Genomic DNA, 26,875 nt, shown 5'->3' with positions numbered 1-26,875 from the left:
AAAACAGATGCCAATTCCTTTTGTAACAAACATTTGTGATGAATGTCAAGCTTGTTTCACAGACAAAATACATTTTATCACCACAACGCAGAAATCTGAAGCTAAATAAAAATAAATTACACCTTATTGGTGTGGTTCAGGTTTACTGAACAATGAGTTGGCATAATATTGAGTGGCGGTAATAAGCCATTGGACAAATTGATGGTAACATGATCCTTGTTTCGCTGAAAGATACTGTAGGCAAATACAGTTCAGCACTTGTCATTCCTAAAATTACAGTAATAAATGGGCATACTGCACAATCTATGAAATGCTCGTTTCGTTCAATAAACATTTGTGTACATTTACCCATTCTCACTTTGAAGTAAACGTTTCAATTAGAGTTCAAATTATTTGTCCTACAAAATGTTAAAATTCATGTCATTGGACCGTGACAGATTGGGTTGAGTGTCTGTAAATACACAAAAAAAAATTGGAATAAATTGGTGTTGTACTATGTGTAGAAATGACTATGCCTTAGCTACAGGAGAGAATGACTGATGCAGCGCAATTCTCCACCCTGGCTTGCTACAAAGTGCATAGCGACTTCCGACATTAATATTTAAAAAAAAAAAAAAAGTGCAAGTGTACCAATCACGCAACTTGAGACTTTCATGAAGTGTTTCACCTGTGATTTTAGCGCACTAGAACAGATGATGCAACATTTAGTTTTCCAGCTCTATCAGGTATGGGTGAATTATTAATCAACATTCGCAAAAGCCACTAAGGTCAGCTATTTATTCAACATCAATGGTACCTCAGAGAGTTTTCCTTGATTGTAAGCCTCAGAAGCACTTCTGACAATGTCAGTTTTTGGTCAAGAACTGGTCCCGGTCATGTAGTTTGTCCTACAGAGGACTGGGGTTGTCCATACCGCACAGTCTCCTCATAAGTGGGTAGATGCTTGCACTGCTCATACGTGGGCAGATGAGCCGTGGTTCTGCCTTCCAGGAGGCTGTCCGGCGTGGAGCTCTCGACCAGCAGCTCCTGGGAAGTCGTGACGGCCGGGTGTCCGCCGTGGTCCGGGTTCAGAGGTCTAGACCGGGAACACAACACACGCTGGACCAGGTACCCCAAAGCAAAGAGGAGGAGCATGATGAGAACGCCGGAAAGTTTTCGAGTCACCATGGTGATGTGGTAGTAGGATGTTTCCTCCAGGGGGTCACAACAAGCGGTAGTGTTTCCGCGGGGACAGCAGTCCTGGTCGTTCGGACAAAGGGCAGGTCTGCATCGGTGGATGGAGTGCGTGCCAAGAAAAGTGCACACTGTGAGGAGAGACAACATATTGTATCGCTGGAAAAACATTGCCAGTGAAAAGCGGGCAGAAGATGCAGGATGTATTGAAGACGAGTCACTGAATCATCATCATCGTGAGTACAGAGCGAAGCATCTCGCTCTCAGCATGTCCCACTCGCATGTGCTCTGCAACACAAAAGCCCAACAGATTTATTATGCACTTAGTGAGCTCATTTTAGCGTTGAGTGAATTGCAACCAAAAGCCTTACATTCGTATTCATTTGCTATGAAAGTAAACAGGCGCCCAGGAAATCGACCGGTCATGTTCCAAGCACTGAAAAGATAACGATTTATCACGGCGAAGGACAAAACAAGCCTCACCGGCATGGTCAGCCCTCCAAACAATCCCCAGGAACTTTTAATGTACGGAAGAGATGCTGACCAGATGTCAGTGAGCAGCTCAAATTTGTGGCACACACTCAAAAGCCCCCATGGATAAAACTTTTAATGGATTAAAAGCTCATCTACAAAAGCAGTCTTCTGCAGCAAAATGGTCCCTGGTGATTTGTTACAGTGGCATTTTAGGTGGGAGATTTACAGTCCAGGTGGGCTGCTTTGAGGTTGTCAATTTCAATAGGGTTTTGATGTACTATTAAGATAAGAGTAGGAATATTTTTAAAAAAAAATAGGGCTCTGGTGAACATGTAAGCTTTAGAGCAGGTGTTAATTTGACCTAAACCTCTGAATGCAAATTAACTGCTCAGTCTGTCAATTTTGCAAATGGCCGTTTAACTGCAGTTTTTAAAGTTACCAAGGACATTCACTTCTTTAATTCCAGTGTTTGCTGCCATTTTGCCGACTTCATGAGCAAACTGCGTTCAATCACCCAGTTTGTGTCTTATTAGCTATGTTCTCTAGACTTTCAGACGGAGTTGAACTTTTATCTGTGGCAGCAACAGTTTTGCTGACTCCAGCTTCGTGACATGGAGGTAATTATTAGTGAAATAATTGTATTGAATGTGGCAGCACAGAAATTTTTTCTGGATTGGAGTTGTTGGAAACCGTGCGTCAATTCAGCCATCTCAGAGGAGACACAGTTTGAGAAATTTTTTTTTTTTTTACAAGCGCACAGAGGACAGTTATAAGGGCTACATAGAGAATAATATAGTACAGAGATCCATCTCCAAGGCAACTCTCAACAAAATCAATACATGTGAATACATGGGCAGGTTGTGGGTGGTAATGGAAGGAAGTGCTCCATAAAAGCATCCCCTCCTTTGTTACAAAAAGCAGACACCAAGACCTCACACTACATTGGTTTACATGTCCATTTGCTTTCTCAGGGCCGATTGGCTGCCTTGTAACCCGTTGCAAATTAAAATTTTCCAGTTGGAGTCCCCGGACTGGAAAGTTTGCAAAACAGACTGATGAGGAAAATCCTGAGTGGTGTAAAACGTATATTGGAGAGTTTCACAAAAATAAAGAGTGAAGTTACTCAGTGTAGTTCATCTTAGCTTCTCCATGCGCTACCAGAGAGGAAGTCCTGGCGAATATTAAAGACTGTTTATTCAACAGTTAGCGGTCCAAACTGGACAAGTCCCTCTGTAAAAGATAATTGAAGACGGGGTGTCAGTGACACTAAAATGAAGAAAAATCACATGACCAATACTGTATAGGAGCTCATGCACGTGACGTCACCATATTGCCAGTCAAACAGAGCTGCTCGACATTGAACCGGAGAATATTTACAATACCCGAGAGCTGTTGGTCGTCACAACAGACGAGACAGATATTCAAATAGATCATTCTATGGAATACCATCTGAAAAGACCAGAAAATATAAATGGATTTCAGCTATTAAACATGATGAATGGTGCCCAACCACATACACACGACTGTGTAGCAATCGCTTCATTTCCAGGTAGGAACTATTCTTAATCTCAAATTATCAAGGAGGATTTATAATGTCAAATTGGTTCCTTTGAGAACAATCAGAGTTAATGAGTTTGTTTTACACCAGGGGGTCATTTATTTAAATATTGGCATTTGTATTGAATACTAGCTGAAAAGATCAATGGATTCCAGCAAACGTTAACGTGTGACCGAACACGCTTCTGTGTTCACGAGCCAAAAACCCGTCACTATGTGGGATTTATTCCGGATTGAGAACCGATCCAGCAACGAAGTACTCGTATGCGTCCAGACTTTTTTTTTTTTTTTTTTTACACTTTTTAACTTTTTGCTGTAAATTGACAACTTACTCAGATACATGTGTATATCCAGTGGTCCAAGACTAGCAAAAGCACAGTCCAATTTAAATCGGCAAATACATAGACTTCGGCATTAAATACAGTTCCTTTATGCAGAGTTTATCCAATTTTTCCACGTACCTTTGTTTTCCCCCTTATAAATGTCCGACAATCGAACAAGACTCCGGGCGTCGTGGTACAAGACATATTTCCGTGTCGTCTCCAACCGACTTAGCATTGAAAAATGCTTTTTGACTGGCAATATGGCCAGTCACATGACTTAGGTGCACGCACTATAGTGCAACCTTGAAAAGTTGCTATTTTAAGTGACAAACTTCAGACATAACTAGCCATGTCACCAGTAAACCAATATAGTATTTGTTCAGGTTTTTTTTCCTCTCTCCTATAGTGGTTACCTGTTGTGTAGTGAGTTTTCTTTAGACCAGACGAGGGCCACTGAGATTTGTGCATTTCGACTTGTCCTGGGCGTACCCACAAAAAGGAAACTGGTTGCTTGGGTTTGTTCTGTGCAAAACTTGGTTCCAAATTTGTGGTCAGCTTCTTGGTAGTAGCAGTTTTTTCCTTCGCGGGGACCAATGGATCACAGGTCCTACACGTTTCATGCTCCCCATCTGCTGACCACCATCTGTATATGGAGGGAGGGAAATTTAAAAAAAATTAAAAATAAATAAAATTTAAGTGTAATTTACGACGAGAGTAAATTTTGCATAGTGAGATTACCTGTTGTTGATAAAAGAGCAGGCCCTGCTTTGAGAGGTCACCCCTAATGAGTCTGGAACTGCCCTCAACCAGCAAGTGATGTAAACCTTTGGAGCACATAACTCTCAACGTGTTAAAGTCACTCATAAATAATACTGCAGCCAGCTAAAGCAAGGTACACAAACCAGGCAAAAGGAGCATTTTATTTAAACTCTTTTAGTGATTAAAGCCTGGTCTCGCTGATCAATATCATGCAGGAATGTGTGTTAAGACTTTTCCTCACATCTGAACAGAAAATAATTCGTGACAATTTGATGTTTTGACTGCTGCCAAGCAAATGAGAGCAAGTGGTTGCAGCATACTTCTAAGGCAAAGCTTTGCCAAATAACGTTATCAGGCAAGAACAGTTACAGGGTAGTCCATGTGGCACTGCCTCTTTCAGGTCAATCTTGACACTACATCTGGTTTGTGTAGGAGACTCGAGAACTCCCACGGATATAATCAGGAGTAGTTAGAGTAGCCAAAAATTGTACTCGAGCAGCTTAATTTTAGAATACGATAAAGGTATAGTACTCCAATTCAGGTCAAACACAAGTACTGACTAATTTACTCAAATTAGCACAAGGACGGGGGTGGGAGACCTTCAAATTCAGACAGCTTAAAGCCCCGCTGTCTGTCATGCCTATAAACATCCTAAAATAGATATTGTAATGAAAACTACATAACATTATTCACATCACTATACGAAAAATATATGAGCCAAGAGCGTGTCATCCATGCGCAAAGTTGCAGAAGTGTCATTCGACATTCAAGTGGTAGCCATATTGCCTGCAACGTTATCAGAAGATGTTACACCGGGACATTCGCTATTGAAAACACGTAGCGCCACTTGCTATGGGAGAGGAACAACAGAATTTCCCCGACGCCCCTTCTGACAGGGAAGCTCTTTTCAAAGAGAACATCTAATAATCGAGTGAAGTGACCGGGGCCATATTTAGATGATATGCGGATCACTTCTAACTAACAGACTCCCAGACAGTATGTATTAGCAGTCCACCGGCAGATACCTCAACACATTTAGCACACAGATCTGATGTTATGACAGGATTATGCCCCCCACCCCAACTATTTTTTTAGTAGCTGTGTACACACCTACCCATCATTTGGAACCCACAAAGCTCTCGTCCGTGGCCGCTGTGCAATCCATTTTTCACGGTGAACTGAGTTTTTGGAAAAGTATGACGAGTGAATCAATCCTCCCGAGTGTTTGAGCAATATCAAGCCGGCATTTTGGCTAACACGATGGAACGAAGAGCTACCTTCCAGCAGGTAAACGCGCACGAGACCACCTGAGTGCGCTGCTGCTGTTAATGTCACTTGCTGGTTCTTCTCCAAAACAAGAGGATTTTCATGGCAAGAGTTACAAAAAGCCACATGAGTCAAAATCATGTGGTGGAAAAACAGATGGGTCCATTCCAGCTGCCTTCCCCCTCACCCATTAACATACTAAGAATCTTGCATTTCATGACAGTGGGGCTTTAAGAATCAAAACCCCAAATGAAATTCAGCCACAATAAATGGCCTTAAATTAACCTTTATAAATATGAAAAGGCACAATCCCCAGTCTATTGTCATTTGGAGGGAGAAGAGGGTTAACATTGGTTTGTGTGTACCCTGCTTGAAGTCCAAGGAAGCATTTTGAGAGTGGGGGAGTTAACCTGAGTGTTGTGCTGCTGGTAGAACCGGAACGCTTCAAGCAGAAATTGAAGCTTGTGCCCTTCAACCCTGGACAGGAAGTGAGAGCTGGAGTTTGTCAGGAAGGCATCATAGAGACATCTGTTGAGGTAAGCAATACATTCTTTAGAGCAATGACATAACACGCTCAGATCCATCTTTCCTACAATTAAGAACTTACCCGTTACGCTCAATAAAGTCGTATCTTAAGGCAGCATCCGGGTCCGGGCCGGCCGTAGCGACGCAACGGTCCACAAAGACGCGCAAGGGCTTGTGTTTGCGGATCACAGCGGACACCTCGAAATGCATCGGGTCGCCCACAAAATACGCATGCGAGCCCCTCTCAAACAGCCAGTCGTCTGAAACATTCATGTGGAGGAAAACAAAACATGAATCACTTCAAATTGAGATTAAATTTGAATAAATTATGAAATTTGAATCTGTCCAGACACCAGTCATGAGGCGCAGTTTGAAGTCTATGCGATTCTCTGCTGAGGCCACCAGGACTGAAGGTACCCAGGCAGGGCCCAATGACATGCTTGCCACAGAATACCTCCTGAGGAAAGAAAGGGAAAAAAATGCCTTGAGATACAAGTTTAAAATTTGTTCTGTGCTTGCACTCCTAATTCTCTCATTTTGGGACTACAGAACCTGCTCTTGAGGCACTTGTCAAACCCCCAGCCAGCCACACGTTTCCAACAAAGGCTGGAAATGAGAGGCTTGAGATTGCACAGGTGCCCATATCAGAAACCACCCCTGGCTCTTGAATTTATAGATGTCATTTTTTTTTTTACTGCATGCGTAAGTCTGGTGTGGCAGAGAAGTATGTTAAAATAGTACAGGACATGTATGATGGCAGCAGAACAATGGTGAGGTGTGCCTTAGGTGTGACAGAGGAATTTAAGGTGGAGGTGGGACTGCATCAGGGATCAGCTCTGAGCCCCTTCCTGTTTGCAGTGGTAATGGATAGGCTGACAGATGAGGTTAGACTGGAATCCCCTTGGACCATGATGTTCGCAGATGATATTGTCATATGCAGTGAAAGCAGGGAGCATGCAGAGGAACAATTGGAAAGATGGAGACATGCACTGGAAAGGAGAGGAATGAAGATTAGCCGAAGTAAAACAGAATATATGTGCGTGAATGAGAAAAGTAGAGGGGGAAGAGTGATGCTACAGGGAGAAGAGATAGCGAGGGTGGATGACTTCAAATACTTGGGGTCAACAATACAGAGCAATGGAGAGTGTGGTCAGGAAGTGAAGAAACGGGTCCAAGCAGGTTGGAACAGCTGGCGAAAGGTGTCTGGTGTGTTATGTGACAGAAGAGTGTCTGCTAGGATGAAGGGCAAAGTTTACAAAACAGTGGTGAGGCCGGCCATGATGTACGGATTAGAGACAGTGGCACTGAAGAAACAACAGGAAGCTGAACTGGAGGTGGCAGAAATGAAGATGTTGAGGTTCTCGCTCGGAGTGACCAGGTTGGATAGGATTAGAAATGAGCTCATTAGAGGGACAGCCAAAGCTGGATGTTTTGGAGACAAGATTCGAGAGAGCAGACTTCGATGGTTTGCACATGTTCAGAGGCGAGAGAGTGAGTATATTGGTAGAAGGATGCTGAGGATGGAGCTCCCAGGCAAAAGAGCGAGAGGAAGACCAAAGAGAAGGTTTATGGATGTGGTGAGGGAAGACATGAGGGCAGTTGGGGTTAGAGAGGAAGATGCAGGAGATAGGCTAAGATGGCAAAAGATGACACGCTGTGGCGACCCCTAACGGGACAAGCCGAAAGGAAAAGATTTTTTTTTTTTTAAAAAAAAAAAAAAACCTTACCGATTGAGACTCAATTTGGTGTCACGAATCGCATAAAATTAGAGATATGTAAAATGACAAAAATGGTAGGTACGAGACAACCCGGCCGTTCATTGTACTGCACGATGGATTTGTCCGTGCTTATATAAGAAACCCTGGAGCACAATGTGAGTCACTATTTTGCGTGTATAAGGCTTGTTTATTATTGCACCAAAACACACAGAAGCTGATGATGTAGTCCATGTTTCCATCAACAATTTTTTTAAAACCACTAGAGAAGTAAGTTTTTCAAAATGTTTCCCCATTTAAAACCTTTTAAAAAAAAAAAAAAAAAGTCAGTACCTATATAATTTTTTTCCTAAAGTACTTCATTTATGACATATATGTACTTAACGCACACATGAAATATGAAGGTGATATGCCTCCTCAAAAAATGTTGGTCACATTGTAAAATTGCCAGATTTGTTGTTCTGTATGCAATTATAAATCAAAATAAGTGCAAATGGTAATGCTTTAGTCACTGAAATTTCATGAAAATCCATTCAGAAACAAAAAAAAAAAAGTTATGACATTTTGAAGATCCTAATGGATAAATTTCCAATTACACCATCTTGTGTGTCATAGAGGTCAGAGAACACAGGTGATAGGTGAAACGAAGTTTTTTTTTCTATCGTTAATTTATCCGATTGGTCTAAAGGTGATGGTGACGTCATTGGAAACCTATACATTAACGGGGAGGGTCACAACTCTTTGCACTTATTGTTTTACCAATACCATAACTTTTATTTGAGCTATTGAAGATCAGTTAAGTAATATTTTAAAAAGGGTTTTCAAAGCTCTTTCCAATTCCATGAGTTTGAAATTTTTGTAACATACAAGCTGTTCTCTTACTACCATGTGGCCAACAAAGAAAAGAGGTTTGACAGAGTTATGGTATCCAAATGTGTTATTCTGATAAGGTTTAAGAAAAAATAAAATAAAAATAAAAATACTTGTCAAAATGGCACTCGACCGGAATGGTCGCCCCATCCAGTCGAAACAAGCCTTCAGATGATGGCTCAGGTGAGTAGACCAGCACATTTGAATAGATTATCTTGTCGTGTGTTGACTAGAGGAATAGAAAAAAAAAGAAGAAAAAAAAGGTGGGACTGTCTCAAAGCCAGAGTTCAAACATTTTGAACTAAAAGTTGTGACAAAATTACATCATATTGGACAAATGGTGCCTCATAAGTGAATGAATTGAAACATTGCACGATTTTGGTTGTCCCTGAGAAGCAACATAACTATTAAATAGAGTTACTCGGTTATTGCTTGGGAGATTATCAGAAAAACATTGCTTTTTTAAAGAAAAAAAAATGTCACAATTCTGAACTCGTATTTACCGAGAGCCGAGTTCCACAGTCCTGGAGGTTGGCCCATATGGTTACCGTCCAGTCATCTCCATACTGGCCAGCACGGCACGACCCACTTCCACTCGCCGGCTCGGAACCGAGGCGTAGATGTTCCGGGTCCACCAGAAAGCCGGTGTCGAACAAGTCAGCCTGAACCACGATCTCCATAGAGTCCGGGTGACATCTTACCAGCACCCGTGCAGAGCGAGCCTCCTGCTGCTCCTGCTGCTGCGGCGAAGGGAAATGAGACTGGACGGAACTCGAAGCTGCGCTCGGCCTCCGAGGTGCACCGCGGTCATAAGATAGCAAGGGGTAGCGCAGGCTCTCAGTGAGGCTAAAAATGGCGAAGAGGACGAAGACGGTCCAACAAGGGGAGAGATTCATTTTGAGGTGTCAAGTTAGAGAAAGTTTCACTTAACCTCACCAAACACCACCAACGTGTAACGATGCCGCCGTGATGAGTTTTCTTTCTTTTTGTTTGGCGTTTAATTAAAGTTGAACACCGAGAGCTCCGCCCCTTAATTAGACACAACTGCCACCAGGTGTGTGGCTGTGAAGGTACAGAAATGAAAACGCGTTTTGATAAATGTATATTCATACAGACTGCGACACTTTATTATTTTGTATAAATTGATAAATGAAATACAAAATAGTTATTTTCTCATTAACGCAGACTTTCCCCACTCATGTGTTTCGCGCCAGCCGTGTGACCTCATTTCCGGTTCCGGCACTCCACCAGCAATTTTATAAGAATCAAAGCCTTTGCTTTCCATTCATATTGTTTGTTCCGTGTGTCACTGTGCTTTGGTGACATAGATGGATGCACAGAGATACATCATTTCTTTTAAGAAAATAATATTCTGACCAATGAAGTGAAATGTGCAAGTATTCTACAACACAGTTGTTTTGAAATCACTCCTTTAAAACTTAGCAGCTTTTCCTTTTTCTTTGGTTTTCATTTTCTTTCACTTACTGTGGCGTCTACTTGTTAGCGTTTTAGTGCATATTTGGGTTATTTAACAAAAAAATATGGTAAAGAGGTGTAGTCACGGACTTTGTAATAGTGACGACAGGTATCCTGAAAGGCTAGTTGGTGGAGTTCGATTCGTACCCTTTCCAAAACCGAAAACCCAGTACGAAAAATGCCTTCGATGGATCAAACTTTGTGGAAGACCGCATCATCAACTAAATCCATCTAATATCAACCGGAACACATATGTTTGCACGAAGGTATGCCCTATATTTGATTTTCAATACATGTCTCGTATAAATGATTTCGAAGTTCTTCGCTAGCATAACACTGCTGCGTGTGAACGATTGACACACTTATTCTTTGTCGAGCGATATTTAGCGATGATCGGACTGCACAAACGTATTGATTTCTTGCTGGCTCGCGGCCGAAGCTTAACCAGACTGTGTTTGCACGAAGATATGCCCTAAATTTGATTTTTAATACACGTCTCGTATAAATGAATGAGACGTTCTCCGCTAGCATAATACCGCTACGTGTGAACGATTGACACACTTATTCTTTGTTGAGCGATATTTAGCGATGATCGGACTGCACAAACATATTGATTTCTTGCTGGCTCGCGGCCGAAAGTTAACCAGACTGTGTTTGCACGAAGATATGCCCTAAATTTGATTTTTAATACACGTCTCGTATAAATGAATGAGACGTTCTCCGCTAGCATAATACCGCTACGCGTGAACGATTGACACACTTATTCTTTGTTGAGCGATATTTAGCGATGATCGGACTGCACAAACATATTGATTTCTTGCTGGCTCGTGGCCGAAAGTTAACCAGACTGTGTTTGCACGAAGATATGCCCTAAATTTGATTTTTAATACACGTCTCGTATAAATGAACGAGACGTTCTCCGCTAGCATATCATTGCTACGTGTGAATGATTGAATGAAATCAGAAGCATGGCGTCTCTCTCAGTTAAGAATGTATTGTATTTAGAATCTATAATATATCGTTGCTTTGAATGAAATCAGAAGCATGGAGTCTGTCTCAGTTCAGAATGTATTGTATTGTATTTGCCATTTTTACTGTTTGTCTTACGTCAGCGCACGTGGCGTGACGTCACTTCAGGAGGCGTGGTCAAGTGCCCTGTACGGAGGGGTCAATTAACCAAAAAACCTCAGCAGGTAGCACTACTAAATCCAGTCGAGTGACGAGAAGCAGCCATCACACACATTTAAAATGTTTAATATTTTCAATATCTTTACATTTCATAACATAACATTTATCCACGTAGCATACAAGAGAAAAACAAAGTTGATTTTTTTTTTTTTAATCGACATCCTTTCTGTCACAAACCATTATCACATAAAATATATATGTTTAGTCTTGGACTTCATTGGTCAGTTTTCCCTTCTGAGTTAATTGAACTTCACAGAGAAGCTTTTTTTTTTTTTTTGAGGCAGTCCATAATGCTTTTTATACTCCTCCACAATACCTTTCATATTCTCTGTGTTGTACGGATGTATGCAAAGTAAATGTGCAAAGACAACACTCAAAAAGTACAATGAAAGTGTGCACTATAGCAGCAGTTGATTTACATCCAGTTGCGTGTCTTCGGGATTCTTAGTGTGGCGGTGCGGGATCGAAGCGATGCTTGAAAATCAGCACTCGTGACTAAATTTCTATTACAACACTGAACTCCAGTTTTGAATGGTGAATGAAAGTAAACGACAAAGTGTGCAAGTGCTCCCTCTATCCCTCTAAAAATGTACCTTGCAAAACCCTATTAGGTGACAAAGTTCATTTGGTGATGGAACGACATCAAGAACATTCCCCTTTATTCTACGGACTACGCCATATTTCATCCAGCGGAGTGGAAAGCGAAACGCCCGTCAACTGGGCCCAGTGGTGCGATACTTTATGTACATGTATAAACACAACGCGGCGTCTTCATTTCCCAGCACAGATGGCGCTTCGGTGGCGAGACAAGTGACGGTCCATGGAGCGGGTACTGGGTCGGGTGGCGTGCAGATGGACACACGGGAATTTATTTAGCGTTGGCTTTGTCAGCCTGGTGTCGCTGATGGCTGTGAGCGTGCCTGTATCAAGGCAGAGACAAAGAGTATTTCAGTACAAGTAAAAGAGTATCAGTAGTTCCAATTTAATCTGCCTGAAGACTTAGTAGTGCTGTCTGATGACATTGAATGAGTATTGATCAGATTTGTCCTCATATGGCCAGAGTACCACCGCCTGATGACGTCAGTATTTTTCCTTCCTCTGGTTGCTTAGAGTAAAACTTGTTCCAGAATTTGACTAGTAAAACTTGTTCGTAGCAACCTGAGCATATGAACGTATTTGATCATCCTCAGATTGACAAGTGTCACGTACAGCGAAACCTTAAAATATGAGTGAGTCGATTGATGACTTTTTGAGATATGAGCTGCCGTTCGTGTGTGTTGTTTTTTTTTTTTTGCTTTGACTTGTGGGCAAAAATTTAACTCAACACTCTTCACAAAAACCAGCAGTTTGGCGAAGAGTGAACAGTTTGTCCAAAAAGAGGCTTCGAGCCGTTTACTACCACTCTCAGTTGACATTTACTGTCAAACTAAACATAGAACAAAGAAAATTGCGTCTATTTAAACCAATCACATAGTTATGCTTTACAAACTGTTTAACTTAAGGCTATATAATAATGCAAAACACCGTAAATGGGCTAACTAATATCATCTGTGTGGCAGTTAAATGACCAAGCAATGGATATTTAAACAAAAATGGTGGAGCAACACATGTTGAAAGACAAAAAAAAATCTAAATACTTAAAGGTATTTTACATACTTTGCAAAAAGTCAGATGTGAAACTCTTCGTGAGAAATGTCTGGATAATGTGGCCCCCTTTTTGGGCAACCACCATCATGTCTGGAAATGTATTATTTAATTAATATATATTTTACAAAGGTGGCACGGTGGATCAGCAAGTAAAGCATTGGCCTCACAGTTCTGAGGACCTGGGTTCAATCCCGGCCCAACCTGTGTGGAGTTTGCATGTTCTCCCCGTGCCTGCGTGGGTTTTCTCCGGGCACTACGGTTTCCTCCCACATCCCAAAAACATGCAACATTAATTGGACACTCGAATTGCCCCTAGGTGTGATTGTGAGTGAAAATGGTTGTTCGTCTGTATGTGCCCTGCGATTGGCTGGCAACCAGTTCAGGGTGGAACCTGCCTCCTGCCCGTTGACACCTGAGATAGGCACCAGCACTCCCCGTGACCCTCGTGAAGATAAGCGTCAAAAGAAAATGGATGGATGGATATTTTACAAAGGAAAATATTGGAGATCTATTTTTCTTATTATCTTATTTGTTTTTTATGGTGGGTTCTTCTAGGAAGATGGAATGGATTAATAGTATTTCTATTCATTTCAATGGGGAAAAATGAGTTCAGATACAAACGTTTTGATTTTCAAGCGGGACACATGAGCGGACGGACTGGATTTACCTGGTGAGGTCCTCGATGTCCACCAGCATGGCGTCCTGCTCCACGTGCTGCTCGTCCCTCAGCAGCAGCAGCTGCACCAGCTCCTCATTCAGACCTGTAATGCACACTCAGAACTGTGAAGCACGCACACCATCAGCGCTAACGTACTCAAGATCATTTACCCTTGTTCATTGTAGCAAAAAGTAAATGAAGCATAACTGAAATACCCGTTGCATTATATGTAATCTACTTACTCTGGATTTGCGAGTGCAAGTCGTTGGTGATGACTTGGAGCTGGCCAAGACTCATCTCCCTCATGTCGCCTCGCCTCAGATTCCTCTTCATCAAGCCCTCGCTGATGTGAGGCAGATGGGGAAGCTGCACGAGCACGCAAAAGCAGCATTACTTCCTCAAAGTACGACTAAATTATCCTGAAAAGGCCACAAAACCCGGACAGTACTATATTCTTAATTGCACTAGTGTAAGTGTTGGGGAAAACGGTACTGAGTTTCTATCTAGTAGTATGTGAAAGAATATTTATTTTGGTACAGTTTTATGTAACTTACGTGTATAATAAGTTTACTGTAATTTCCGGCCTATAAGCCGCGACTTTTTTCACACGCTTTCAACCCTGCGGTTTATACGGCGATGCAGTTAATTTGTGCATTTTTATAACAGCCGCAAGGGGGCACTCGAGCGGAAAAGGTAAGAGTGACACCGGTGGAATATATGTGCTGAGGAAGTGACTTTTACCGATCCGGTCCTGTTAGCGCTGCGCTAGCGTGTTACTGCCGTGTCTCAGTGATTTTTACTAGTATGTTTTTTTAACAGGCCATATTAGCACGGTGCTAGCGTTAGCGTGGCGACGTTAGCGTTAGCATGGCGGTGTTAGCGTTAGCACGGCGGCGCTAGCGTTAAACTCTCTGTGTTCCGTCTTTCTTGGTAAATATCTTGTGTTTCAATGTCGGTTTCAATGTGGGCACTTGCGGCTCTCACACGGCTGCGGCCCATGTATGTACCAAATGGTATTTCCTTTACAAATGTACTGGGTGAGGCTTATAACCAGTTGCGCTCTGTCGGCCGGGAATTACAGTAAGTGATCTTTTTTGACTACATTTTTATTTTCCTGTATTTAAGCAAAGTGTTAATGTTCAAACTGTGGATAATGTTACAATAGCTTACAATATTCGATACATTTGATAAACAAAAGCTCTATGTCATTTTTGATGAACACTTGGGCCTACTATGCTATTTTAATGGTGTTCTTTATGGTTGTATTTGGAGAGATTTTTTTTTTTTTTTTAGGTGATGTAAAAATATCAAAAAGCACTGCTCCATACTGCAGAGTCAGTTGTGACTGACGACTGACCAGATCCGCCACCGGCGAGCGTCTGTGCTGCTGGATCTGCCTCTCCACCTCCACCTGCATACGGGCCATGGGCCTGGCCAGAGCCAGGGCCACCCGAGCCTCCTCCTGGAGCCTCCGCTGCACCCGCCAGAAGCCGCCGCAGTCGTCCAGCGGGTCCGAGTCCTCCTCCGCTGTGTCGCGATCTGACAACGATGAGCTCTGCTTGCTCTGGAGCAGGAGAATTTGGGTTAGTACCGAGATGTACCACATACTGTACCAGATGTTGATGGTCGCGCATTGTGTAGGTCCTCAAAACGTTTTGGGTCCACGGACCCCTTAGAGGGGAGATATTTGTTCAAGTACCCAAAATGAAGTTATTATATTATACCACGGTCAAAGTTTTGGATGAAAATTATATTTTAACAAACAAAAATTAGAACTTCATTTATGCAATGTTACACCTTTTTTCTGAAAAAAAAAAGCACCATTATTCTTGAAAAAATAGGACTCAATTATAGAAAAAAAATACACATTTTGCTCCTGTCAGTCATACACTACAAAAAAAAAACACTTTCATGCAGGGATGTCAGACCACTGATGTTCTGTTATCTATTTTTATTTTATTAAATAAACGTTTATTTAATATGCTAGTACCATATTAACTTTTAACTGGTTTAAATTCAAAGTAGGGAGGAGTATTATTTTGTAATTATTATTATTTTGAATACAGCTGTGGGATTGGATCTCATCGGGTCTACGGTCTCTCCAGCCGTGCGTACCACAGGTGACAAGGGTGTATCCAGACTGGTTTCCGTCCTGCTGTCCTCGGCATCGCTGTCTTTGTCGCTGCTGCTGTCGTTGACAAAACACACCTGCAGGTTGACTCCTCCGTGGAACCTGACCGGAGTACCAAAAACAAAACAAAAAATAAAACAAATTTGAAATGCCGAATATAGTAAACAACTCCATCCATACCCGATGGGAATTTTTTTAATTTGCAATGACTAATTGATCATTTTCACCAAAGTCCACCAAGGAGATGTCAAAAGGATTTAAACACAAAAAGCAGCATTTACTTACAGATAAGTAATCAGGAGATAAATGGGTCAAAGTAAATTGAATATTTGATCGCCCACGCATGCATTCATACAACATTCATCAGCGGTTCTGCGATACAAAGTAGGAAGAGCTGCCTTTGTAAAATTGTGTGGCAAACAATGAAATATCCATGATGTTACAGTGGGGGGGTGGGGGGGCAGCGTCGAAAATAGATGCCGACATCAAACGCGTCGGTCGTCAGTCGGAATATAAAAGACCGAAAATGCTTCGGCAGGAAAGCGAGGCCACTAATCAAACCCCTCGATACATCACAAGCTCCATTGAAGAACCCACCGAGAGGAAGCGTCGTTCTTGCTGCAGCTGGTGAAGATGACTGGCTCGTCGTCATAGAAACTACCCAAGGCGAGTTTCTGCCTGATAGACTCCCTCTCATTTCGCTGGGCCTGTCGGAAATAGAAAGGAGAAATGCATTTGAAACAGCCAACCTTGCCTTAGTAGGATCGTTTAGCATCAGTGTTAGCAATTGCTATTTGAAGAAAAAAAAAAAAAAAAAAGGTGGTGCAAAACACGTAGCCAGATAATTTAACGATACTCGCAGGAATATATTCTTTATCCTTTGCTGAAAATGAGTAAAACTACTGCACCTTAATGAGTCTTTTGGGAAACAGTTCCTTGTGTGTCTCTGTATGTCTTAATTATACTGGCACTAGGTGGCCAGGGTGCACACTCTAGAGCAGGGGTGTCAAACTCAAATTCACAGTGGGCCAAAATTTTAAGTTGAGCAAAGCTGCAGGTCAAGGTTGAAGAAATGAACCTTTTAATATGAAACCAAATAAGCGTATAATACTTGTAATACCGGCAGGCCAGCTCTAATATTAATTTGAAATTGCCTCGCGTGCCAAATATAATTACACAATGGGCCAAATTTGGCCCGCGGGCCAGAGTTTAGCACCTGTGCACTAGAGGGAGCAGCACCTTGTCCACTGAAATGAAGCAAAAAGTTTTTTTTTTTTATACATTTCATTGAATTATATTAGTGCATGTTTTTATGCAGTGTAATATTAAAGGGTGGTATTTTTATTACTAAAATTATTTTTAAAAATTCTTTTTGGGGGGGCAGATGGAATGGATTGATAGCATTTTGACTCATTTCAATGGGGAAAAGTTGATCCGAGTTTGACTTACAAGTGTGGTCACGGAACACAAACTCGCATCTAAAGGCACCACTGTGCTGTCATTACATGAACTGATTATTAACACCACAAATCCCCCCCCCCCCCCTAAAAAAAATAAATAAAAAGTGACAATCCATTTTCCATATTGCCAATACTCACGAGTATCGCGGGGATGCCGGGGCCTATCCCAGATGTGTCAGGGCGAGAGTGGGGTACACACTGAACTGGTCGCCAGATGCAAGGCGTACATAAACAAACAACCATTCGCACTTACATCGACACCCATGGCCAATTTACAGTCTGCAATTAACCTTCACTGCATGTTTTTGGGATGTCGGAGGAAACCGGAGAAAAACCACGAAGACACGGGGAGAACCGGCAAACGTCACACAGGTGAGGCCAGATTTGAACCCGGGGTCCTCAGAACTGTGAGGCGGATCTGCGAGCAATGGGTCACCGTGCTACCAAAAATGAAAACTAGCTTAGCGCATCTTAATCACTAACTGTTCTATGACTTGTTTTGCGTGTAAACCCTAAATTTGTCCAAAGATCGTTGGCGGAGGGGAGATGTAATAAATTGTGCTCCGTAATGCATCTGAAAACATTTTGAACTCAGCAATGCATGGCCAATTTTAATTCATATTTCACGACACTATTACGTCCCAGATACACTACTAGAAAAAGTTCTTTTGACAAAATGCTGTTTGTCAGTCCCGAGATTTCCCTCTTGATGGTGCTGTAGCTTCACTGTTCAGTAATTCCGAGACGTTGTTGGTCTTGGGCTGTCTTCTTGTACTGTAGTCGATAACAGATTCATCATAGGGCCCGAATTCTCTTTGATCCACCAGTTTGTGGCTTTGCAGATCTGATATATCAAGCTTCTGTTAATTAGGTGAGTCCAGACCTTCTGTCTTTTGGTTTTTGGACCCAGTCGGGGGGTCTGGATTGTTGAGTTGCTTCTCTTCTGTCGAGAAGGAAGGATGAGGCGTGACAGACAGTTTTACTATAGTATATAGATAGTTTTCTATCCTTTGAAAGGAGGTTTGGACTTCTGTCCGATATGGGTAGTCGTTACAGACATCAGATAAAAACGTCACAACTCAAATTCTTTAGTGATGGCGAACCTACAATGCCTGACACCGGGTTAGAGTGCATTAAAGGAAACGTACAACATTGTCGATTTTAGAAATATATACTTTTTGATGTCCTGTATAAAAATACTTTGGCCCCCGGAGTGCTTGTTCAGTGATTAAGTATGACAAACAAAATCCAACCCTCCAATTCCTTTGCCACTTATCCTCACGAGGCTCGCAGAGAGTGCCATAGCCTATCCCGGCAGTCAACGGGCAGGAGGCAGGATACACCCTAAACAGGTTGCCAGCCAATCGCAGGGCACATAGACACAGACAACCGCACTCACAATCACCGGAGTGCCTGGAGGAAACCCACGCAGGCACGGGGAGAACATGCAAACTCCACACAGGCGGGGCCGGGATTGAACCTGGGACCTCAGAACTGTGAGGCCAACGCTTTACCAGCTGCTCCACCGTGCTGCCATGACAAACAACAGCCAAACGCAAATTAAACTGTCATCTTCATGGGTTTCAAAATGTCGTTGATGAATGGACCGGTGGCAGGTCCGTCCACCCCGGTGCATCATGGGATTGACAGTACAGCTCCCCGGATGCTATAGAAAACGGAATGATGAGGCACATCGCCCTGATCGAAACATTTCTCGAAGTAACCACATTTACGACAAGCTGTGCTGTATCATATAGAACTTTACAGCATTTTCCCATTTCCCAGCCACATCTCTTTCATCTTTCCTCACCTATAATCCACATTTTCATTGTTACTTCTTTTTAGAATCATAATTTATCCGAACATCAACACAACATTTCAGCGGGACGGAAAAACGTTTTTTTTTTCCCCCCTCTGGAACCTTTTCTTTCCCCTCATAATGAGATTCATGTCCCAAGGCTATCTCCGAATGTATGTGACGGATGTTATTTTCATGGCACAATTTGTGACATGAGACCGTAAAACTAAAACACATTTATTTCAATCAACCTGACATATGTACATGATACTATACATAAGACAAATGGCATATCTGTCGCTTTTGCACAGCAGATGTCCTGTGATGAGGAAAGGAACACACCCGCTTCTGTACAGCTGAATCATCCCCAGCATCACACCGGCGCCGGGTGCCAAACACGCAGAACCTGCCGACCCGGCCCGCAGCTTCGACGCGACATCGCGCACGCAAAATAAAACGGGGACACACACCTGGTAAACGCGTTTCTCCTGGTGAACCATCCTTCAGCGCATGGTACTCAACACGCAAGCACGCCCTGCCCTTCTCCTTGTACACTGCAGTGGAGCCGGACCCAGGAGACCCCCCTCCTCATATACTGCAGGAGGGAGGGAGAGGGGCGGGGGGGGGGTGGATGTGAGAGTGGGGGAGCGTGGGAAGACAGACGTAAGCAAGGAGGGACGGAGGGAGGAGCTCGCCCGACGCCCTATCTATTCCTCCATCTTCCTCATTCGCTCCATCTCTGCTGTTTGTTCAAGTCCTGATAATGCGACCACAAAAGCAACCGCAGGTAATGTGCCAACAGGGCGATAAGCGAGGCAGCAACCCGGGTCGATGACTAATCAATACATCGCTCTGATAATGACTTTGATTAAATACCGGCACGTTTCCCTACACTGGGTCAAGAATTTGAGATTTGCTCAACACGTCCACCTTGCAGTTCAGTTCCGAACTCTGGGATCCAAACACCAGCTCCGGCTTCCTCCCACATTTGGAAAACGAGACAACAACAAAAAAAAATCTTAAATGAAAACTCTAAATCACAGGTCTCAAACTCGAGGCCCACAGGCCAGATCCAGCCTTTCAAAGTCAAACTTTCGGCTACAAATTTCCAAGACTAGCCAGAAAAATGATAAATAAATGCAGGGGCGACATAAGAACTGTACAGTGGTCACTTCAATGACTATACTAAAAAATAAATATGAGCGGAGAGTGCGACATCCAAGTGCAAAGTTGCGGAAGTCTCATTCGACATTCAACTGGTAGCCATATTGGCTGCATCTTCTGTCCATGACATCACACTGGGACATTCACCACTGAAAAGACGCTGTGACCCCTACTGTGGGAGACGAACACGCCCCTTCTGACACAGAAGCTCTTTTCGAAGAAGAGAACATCTCACAACCGGGGAAATATTACCCTCTTGTTTCAAACCATATTTAAATGATAAGCGGATCATGGCCAAACTGCATGCGGCCAAAGCGCCTCCCCGTCTGATCCACCTCCACGGCGGTGATAAAAACAACACCGCCTGCGAGCGACGCCGCGGCGAAACCACCTCCCCCTCTGATCCACCTACAGGGCAAAGATGAGCCACCCCAGCGGCGCCGCGTCCGCCAATCACGGCTCCGGCCTGGGTGGCACATCAACACATTTAGCACACCTGATTTATGGATTACGCCCCCCCCCCCCCCAACTATTATTGTCTTTAGTAGCTGTATACACACCTACCTGGGTGGGTACTTTGGGACCCACGAAGCTCTTGTCCTTTGCACCTGTGCAACCCATTTTTCAGGACGAACCGGGTCGTTTGGAAAAGTATGAAGAGTAAATCCATCCTCCCGAGTGTTCGAGTAACATCCAGCAATACAACGAGCCGGCATTTTGGCTAACACGAAGGACCAACGAGCTATTTTCCCAGCAGGTAAAAATATTAGAAAGAAACGAGTCCGCTTGAGTGCGGTACTGCCCTGTACGTCACTTCCTGCTTCTTCTTGAAAACAAATCCCTCGAGTGGATTCTCATGGTGGGAGTTACAAAAAGCCATGTATGTCAAAATCATGTTTTGTGGTGAAAAAAAAAACAGATGGCTCCACACTGGCTGCCATTTTTTCATTAATAACATACTAAAAATCATCCATTTCATAACACTTTAAAATGTGAGTTTATTCAATCCGATCTTAAGCGTGATTTAGTTTCAGTCTGGGGGGGTGAGGGGTAGTTCCTCCTGGTTCAGGGGAATGCGGCATATGACAATTGCATTTTGCTCCCACGTTACACACAAAACCAAAAACAGTCGCTAACCAACGCCCACAGCTACGCCTCAGAGTGCTGTGTCATAGCAAGGCATGCTGGGTACACACCGTTACAATTTGAGTCATCCATCCCGCGTCATGGACTATAAATACACCGGGCGTTTCTCGACGAAGCAGAGGCTGAACTGTGAGGAGGATGTTTTTGCGTATACACGGAAAACAATCAGCGTGGAACGCTACTCAGATCATCATCATAATAATAATAATAAAAGAGCTCCAGTCACTTTATGGTACTTACAGTAATCATCAGAAACAATAGAGCCTCTTTAGAATCAATATGTACCTTGTTCACACTACAACATTGTGCTAATGCTGTTTTTTTTTTTTTTTTTTTTAATATATTAGCACAAAGGCACATCACCTAATTCACTTAACACTAATGCTTTTATACTTTTGCTTATGTAATTTATACTTTTTTTTTTAGTTCATCCCTTTTCTCTTCACTGTGAATGCTTTCACAGGTTTTTGTACAGAACTGCAGAATTATCAGTAAATCCCTCCCCCAGCCCCCACTGAGTTTGTAGTGTTGCTAGTGTTAATTTTATTAGTTGTAATGAGGTGTCTAGGTCAAAATTTGCTGTTATGAAAGCTAAATATTTACAAATGTATTATTTTACATCTATAAGTAATATATGCAAACAAAAAAATGGAAAATGTAGATTATCATCCCCTATGTTTTTTGAAAGACTATTAAATGCTGGCCTCACAGATCTGAGGTCCTGGGTTCAATTCCGGTCCCGCCTGTGTTGAGTTTGCATGTTCTCCCCGTGCCTGTGTGGGTTTTCTCCAGGCGCGTCGGTTTCCTCCCACATCCCAAAATCATGCAACATTAATTGGACGCTCTAAATTGTCCGTAGGTGTGCCCTGCGATTGGCTGGCAACCAGTTCAGGGTGTACCCCGCCTCCTGCCCGGTGACGACTGGGATAGGCTTCAGCATTCCCTGTGACCCTTGTGAGGATAAGCAGTGAAGAAAATGGATGGTTTGGCGTAATTAGACTGTTTTTCAATATATGAAGATGCAACTTTGTATTACATTGACATGATTTAATTCCTCATAACTGCTGGTCTCTGTTTTTATCAATCTTTCTATTCCAGAATGATTTACAAGGTTTTTCATGATTTCTGATGCTCATTTACTTCGTTTATAGTGTGAAAAGATCCACGTAGACATACAAAGATTAGGTGTGGAATTATTACATTTAAAGAAAAAAAATGTTACCAAGATACAGGACAGTCTTCTTTGCCCTCCATTAAAACACTCCTGAAGCTCTTCAGCCCAGCTCCGACTGTTCACCACGAAGCCTCTTTTGGACTCGGCGCCGACTCCCTCCCTAAAGCCCATCCACCACTGGCCTTCTCCGACCTTCCCCACGAACACTTCCCCCTCGTCCACATCGTAGTCCTCCTCCATGGAAAGATTCGGTGGAGACGAACGCTCTAAGGCGTGCGGATGATCACGTCACCTGAACAATGGCAGTCTCCATCTTCATGCTCCCTGGCATTATAGAAGAAAATTTAAAATACAAGTTAAAATGCATAAAGGCCTCCAATTTCACAAGCACTCACCTTCACTGTAGACTGTCTGGTTTCTAATGTGAACGAAACAAGAGCTTCCTTTTCCATGCTTAATAGCACTTATGATAGGATCATAAAAGGTTGCATTAGACGAGGGTTCATGAGGCTCACTGGCAGCGCCCGGCGAAGAGGAGCAACGCGAGCGCACATTTCCACATCGGCGATGCTGCATGGCGGTCACGTGCGGCCCGACTCCACTGATGTGTGTAGATGCGCGTCGGCGCCGGGGGGGTGCCCAGAGGAGATGGCCCCATCTGTGAAATATATAGGAGTGGACAGAATGGGGTGGAAGGTGCATGCGCACTGTGGAGCCAAGGCCAATTTCAAACAAAAAGGAGTTTAGTGACATTTTCAACCGCACCTATTCTGCATCTCTGAAGAATTATTACATTGAATTTGATGTTCAAAGTGTGCCGACAACTAAGGCATAAGTAAAATTTATGGCAGATCAATTGGCCTCACAGTTCTGAGGACCCAGGTTTCATCTCAGCCCCGCTTGTGTGGAGTTTGCATGTTCTCCCTGTGCCTGCGTGGATTTCCTCCCACATCCCAATAAATGCAATATTAATAGGACACTAAATTGCCCCAAGGAGTGATTGTGACTGTGGCTGTTTGTCTCAGTGCCCTGTGATTGGCTGGCAACCAGTTCAGGTTGTACCCCGCCTCCTGCCGATTGACAGCTGGGTTAGGCTCCAGCACTTTCTGCAACCCTTGTGAGGATAAGCAAAGAAAAATGGATGGAAGTAAAATTTACTTGGATATAAACTGGAAGGGCAACAAAATGTAAATTGTAAGAATGTAATATTTATGACCCATGGTTTGATTTTTTTTTCTTTAGTTTCATTGTCACAAAAAGGGTGTGTTAATATACAACAGGAGTTGAAAAACTGCAAATAGTTCGAGTCTCGTGGACAACTCGATTTCCATTCTCACCCCCAACCAGGTGGGTCAAATGCTTTTATACTCTTAATAGAAATAAAACTTGGAAGATCAAACACTTCAGCGTGTCAGACTAACCGTTTGTCCCCTTCTTTCACACAGTCAAACCAAATTAGCATTTGTGCAAGCCACGTTTTTGCTCTTTGGTGAGATGACAAAATCGCTTGAAGCTGTAAATTTTTTTTTTTTTTTTAAACTCCCATAGCAAACAGCTCCATTTGTATGGTCACTATAGAGATTTTGGCAAAGATGGTCTCACTAAATTTTTGAATAATCAGAAACAGGCCATGTGTAGATAAAGAAAAAAAAAATACTCATTAATTCCCAGTGTACAATTTCAGATTGCAAATAAATCCCAGCAAAAGGTTTTTACATCCCAAAATCAATGAGCAGAAAATGCATATTGCACAATACTGTCCATTCAATAACCTGGTCTCTTTCACACAAACCCATTGAGTCTGAACCATTTTTGCAACTCAGTCACACGCTGGATATATCACTGCGACATGATAGTAAGATTAAGAGGTGGATTAAGTCTGGTAATTCCCACTGCAGGCCCAGGTAACAGAATAAGTGGATTACAAAAATGTTCCTTTTCCAATCCCTGTACATTTCTCCAGTGGAAAGATTGAATGAGCTGTAACTTCCTGAATCCCAACTTAATACTTTTTGGGCATGAAAACACTTCAGACCAATTTTTACTTAAAACATTTATTGAATGCCAACAAAGTCAGGATGACCCCTGAAAAAGAGAAAGATGTTACAATACTGGACACAGCCTTGGGAAATCTATCTATCTATATATCTCTCCAAGTGACGCTTACCAGGAATTATGAGTCGAGCTCGTCCCAGTCGAAGGGAATGCCTTCATCGTCCTCGTCGGCAAACCAAGGCTGGTGTTGCCAGTACTGGTACTTCATGAGTGGTCCAGAATTGTAACCTGCGCCATAAGGGTCAGCCGGCAATTGCCTGTCTTCACCATACAAGATCTCTTCTGCAAAGGGGTTGCTGGAGTGAGGTTTCATGTTATCCTCTGGTGGAATTCTGGGTCTACAGCGTCGTTTACTGGTAGTAGCAGGAGCAGGAGTAGCACGAGCAGCAGCAGCAGCAGCAGGAGGAGGAGGAGGAGGAGGAGTAGTAGTCCTTCTACAGGGTTTTCTAGTCGGGATCGGGGTGGCGGCTAGAGGAGTAGGCCTTGTTGTAAATTCAGTCGGCTCTGGGGAAGCCTCCACTCTTCGGTCTTGCTTCGGGGGAGGTTGATGATGCGGATAGGACAGAAAATGCGGCAAAGGGCAAAGCGCTCCAGGTGGGTGGCAATAGGGAGCAGCGGGGTTCTGCGGGTACTGGGCATAGAGTGGATAATGCATTGGAAGGTACGCATACCCGTGAGAGAGAGGCTCCGACCTTTGGTGCAGTGGATTGTAAGTGCGATGTACAAAAGGATACATGTGGGGGTTGTTTATGATATGCAAGTAGTAGAGGTAGTTCAGATAGTTCTGATAGTCCTGGTATTGACTGTAAGGATCGTTCTTAGAGGAGCCTTGAGTCGCACCACGTTTCGACCGGTCTACGTTTAGAGGAATTTGAAGGAAGGGGTGCTGCGAGGTCAAAGCGGGAGGCACGGGGCAGGAGAGTGTCACTGAATTCTCCAGGAAGCTCATCGGCAGCACATAGTCGCCATTCTGAAACAAGATTGGACAGATGCGTCAGGATTTGAGAGTGATGAAAAGCAGAGAAAGACTCAAATATTTTTAAACATTGCAGTCAGGTTTCTAGAAAAATTCTTCAAGGTCAAAGTGTAACCGATGGGATCTCCAAAGGTACCTCTTTTAACACATTACAGCCATCGTAGGGAACAACCAAGACAAGGCCAAGCGCATTCTGGTAGATGATGTAGCCACAAGAATCCGACAGCTCGGTTAAAGCTACGGTATGGCCAGTGCCTGAAACAAGACAGCTTTAAGGAAAAAAAAAAAAAAAAAAAAAAAAAAAAATTCAAGTGGGCCAACTCCTTTTGTCAATTTTAGATCAAGTGTAAGTGTAATTAGAGAAAAAGGCATGCATGTCAGATGAAATCATCCAAAATGAAAGTTTTCAGACTTTGATACATGGGAGGCAGATCATTGGTCTCACTTTTAAGACTGGGTATCAGTGCATGCTAATGTGTTTCATTATATTTTAGTCTTGATAAATTTGACAGCTGTTTGGACAATTGCTTGCAACAAGGGAGCAGCCATAAAACTTCACTCTTCTGCAAAATGACAAATGGGGTTGGCCCATTCAGTTTCTAAATGCCTCAACTAAGAAGCATTCCACAAAGATGTGGTGCTACCAAGGTTAAGTTCCAAGTTTGCAGCCCCAAGTCCAGTGACTCGCAAGATCATCTTTTGAGGGCCACACTGCAGTGAGGGATCTGTGCGCTGCCATGCTGCTTCAGCCTCTAGAAGGTCAGACTGGGATTCCTGCTCCGATACTCCTTCATGAAAGAAGAAGGAGAGTCCATAATGTACCAGTACTCCCAATTATTGTTTTCAGCAAAACCTGTAACAACTAAAATACACCTTCACATCACTGGTCAGTATGTTTTTAAATATTGACCATCCAGGTACCACAATTTCAGTTAGAACTGACCCTGTGGTTTAAGGCAATTAGCATGCTAACAGAAGAGAAGGAGCAAACTCACCTGAAACATCAGATTCTGGCAAAGACAACCCTTGACTTGGGTCCAGTACCTTCCCGTTGAAAAGTATCTTACCCGGTCTCATCGCAAACTCCAAGCTAGCTAGTTTCCATGGCTGGTTTTTACCAAGAGCCTTCTGCGGAAAACAGCTGAAACTTGGGATGAGGGAGCAGAGGAGCAAGACAACCGCTACAGGAGTGCACGAGGTGCATCGTCTTGGAGCGTCCGCCGCCATTGTTGTGGACGCTCACCTAGTGGTGGTCGCACTTGACAATGATCTACTGCAACTGAAGGGGAACTTTTAAAGGTGCGGGGAAAAAAAAGTTCTTCGCCAGGGGGGTGTCGGCC

At 43.1% G+C, this 26,875-nt stretch overlaps 3 protein-coding genes across 7 annotated transcripts; all 3 read right to left on the bottom strand.

Annotated features, from left to right (window-relative positions):
- Nucleotides 1-936: 936 nt before the first annotated feature.
- Nucleotides 937-9,719, bottom strand: LOC133510557 (zona pellucida sperm-binding protein 3-like). Of its 4 annotated transcripts, XR_009797641.1 has the most exons (11): nucleotides 9,166-9,673; nucleotides 8,776-8,891; nucleotides 6,431-6,534; nucleotides 6,160-6,337; nucleotides 5,963-6,080; nucleotides 4,266-4,351; nucleotides 3,941-4,170; nucleotides 2,771-2,877; nucleotides 1,545-1,609; nucleotides 1,165-1,461; nucleotides 937-1,075 (listed from the first exon to the last, which is right to left on the bottom strand). XR_009797641.1 is itself a non-coding variant. In XM_061838602.1 (9 exons), exons 2-9 carry the CDS (start codon nucleotides 9,340-9,342, stop codon nucleotides 2,840-2,842), a joined length of 1,047 nt encoding a protein of 348 aa, XP_061694586.1. In that variant the 5' UTR covers nucleotides 9,343-9,508; nucleotides 9,599-9,719; the 3' UTR covers nucleotides 2,373-2,839. The 4 variants fall into 4 exon arrangements, 2 of the variants coding, with proteins under 2 accessions (XP_061694586.1, XP_061694585.1); XR_009797642.1 differs by lacking the exon at nucleotides 1,545-1,609; XM_061838602.1 differs by lacking the exons at nucleotides 937-1,075; nucleotides 1,165-1,461; nucleotides 1,545-1,609 and having other exon boundaries at nucleotides 2,373-2,877; nucleotides 9,166-9,508; nucleotides 9,599-9,719.
- A 1,724-nt stretch (nucleotides 9,720-11,443) lies between these two features.
- Nucleotides 11,444-19,561, bottom strand: zgc:153615 (uncharacterized protein LOC777747 homolog). 2 transcript variants are annotated; one of them, XM_061840042.1, is made up of 7 exons: nucleotides 19,491-19,561; nucleotides 16,360-16,469; nucleotides 15,747-15,864; nucleotides 14,989-15,195; nucleotides 13,874-13,997; nucleotides 13,641-13,734; nucleotides 11,444-12,246 (listed from the first exon to the last, which is right to left on the bottom strand). In XM_061840042.1, exons 1-7 carry the CDS (start codon nucleotides 19,518-19,520, stop codon nucleotides 12,195-12,197), a joined length of 735 nt encoding a protein of 244 aa, XP_061696026.1. In that variant the 5' UTR covers nucleotides 19,521-19,561; the 3' UTR covers nucleotides 11,444-12,194. The 2 variants fall into 2 exon arrangements, with proteins under 2 accessions (XP_061696026.1, XP_061696025.1); XM_061840041.1 differs by lacking the exon at nucleotides 19,491-19,561 and adding an exon at nucleotides 17,361-17,724.
- Nucleotides 19,562-24,542: 4,981 nt separating this feature from the next.
- LOC133511277 (uncharacterized) lies at nucleotides 24,543-26,843 on the bottom strand. Its single transcript, XM_061840040.1, has 5 exons — nucleotides 26,531-26,843; nucleotides 26,180-26,323; nucleotides 25,672-25,790; nucleotides 24,672-25,529; nucleotides 24,543-24,589 (listed from the first exon to the last, which is right to left on the bottom strand). Exons 1-4 carry the CDS (start codon nucleotides 26,760-26,762, stop codon nucleotides 24,678-24,680), a joined length of 1,347 nt encoding a protein of 448 aa, XP_061696024.1. The 5' UTR covers nucleotides 26,763-26,843; the 3' UTR covers nucleotides 24,543-24,589; nucleotides 24,672-24,677.
- Nucleotides 26,844-26,875: the final 32 nt, after the last annotated feature.

This window comes from Syngnathoides biaculeatus, chromosome 13 (assembly GCF_019802595.1).
Source record: "Syngnathoides biaculeatus isolate LvHL_M chromosome 13, ASM1980259v1, whole genome shotgun sequence".
Taxonomy (NCBI): Eukaryota; Metazoa; Chordata; class Actinopteri; order Syngnathiformes; family Syngnathidae; genus Syngnathoides; species Syngnathoides biaculeatus.
Note: the sequence above shows the minus strand (reverse complement) of the source record. Positions and strands in the feature narration are given on the sequence as shown.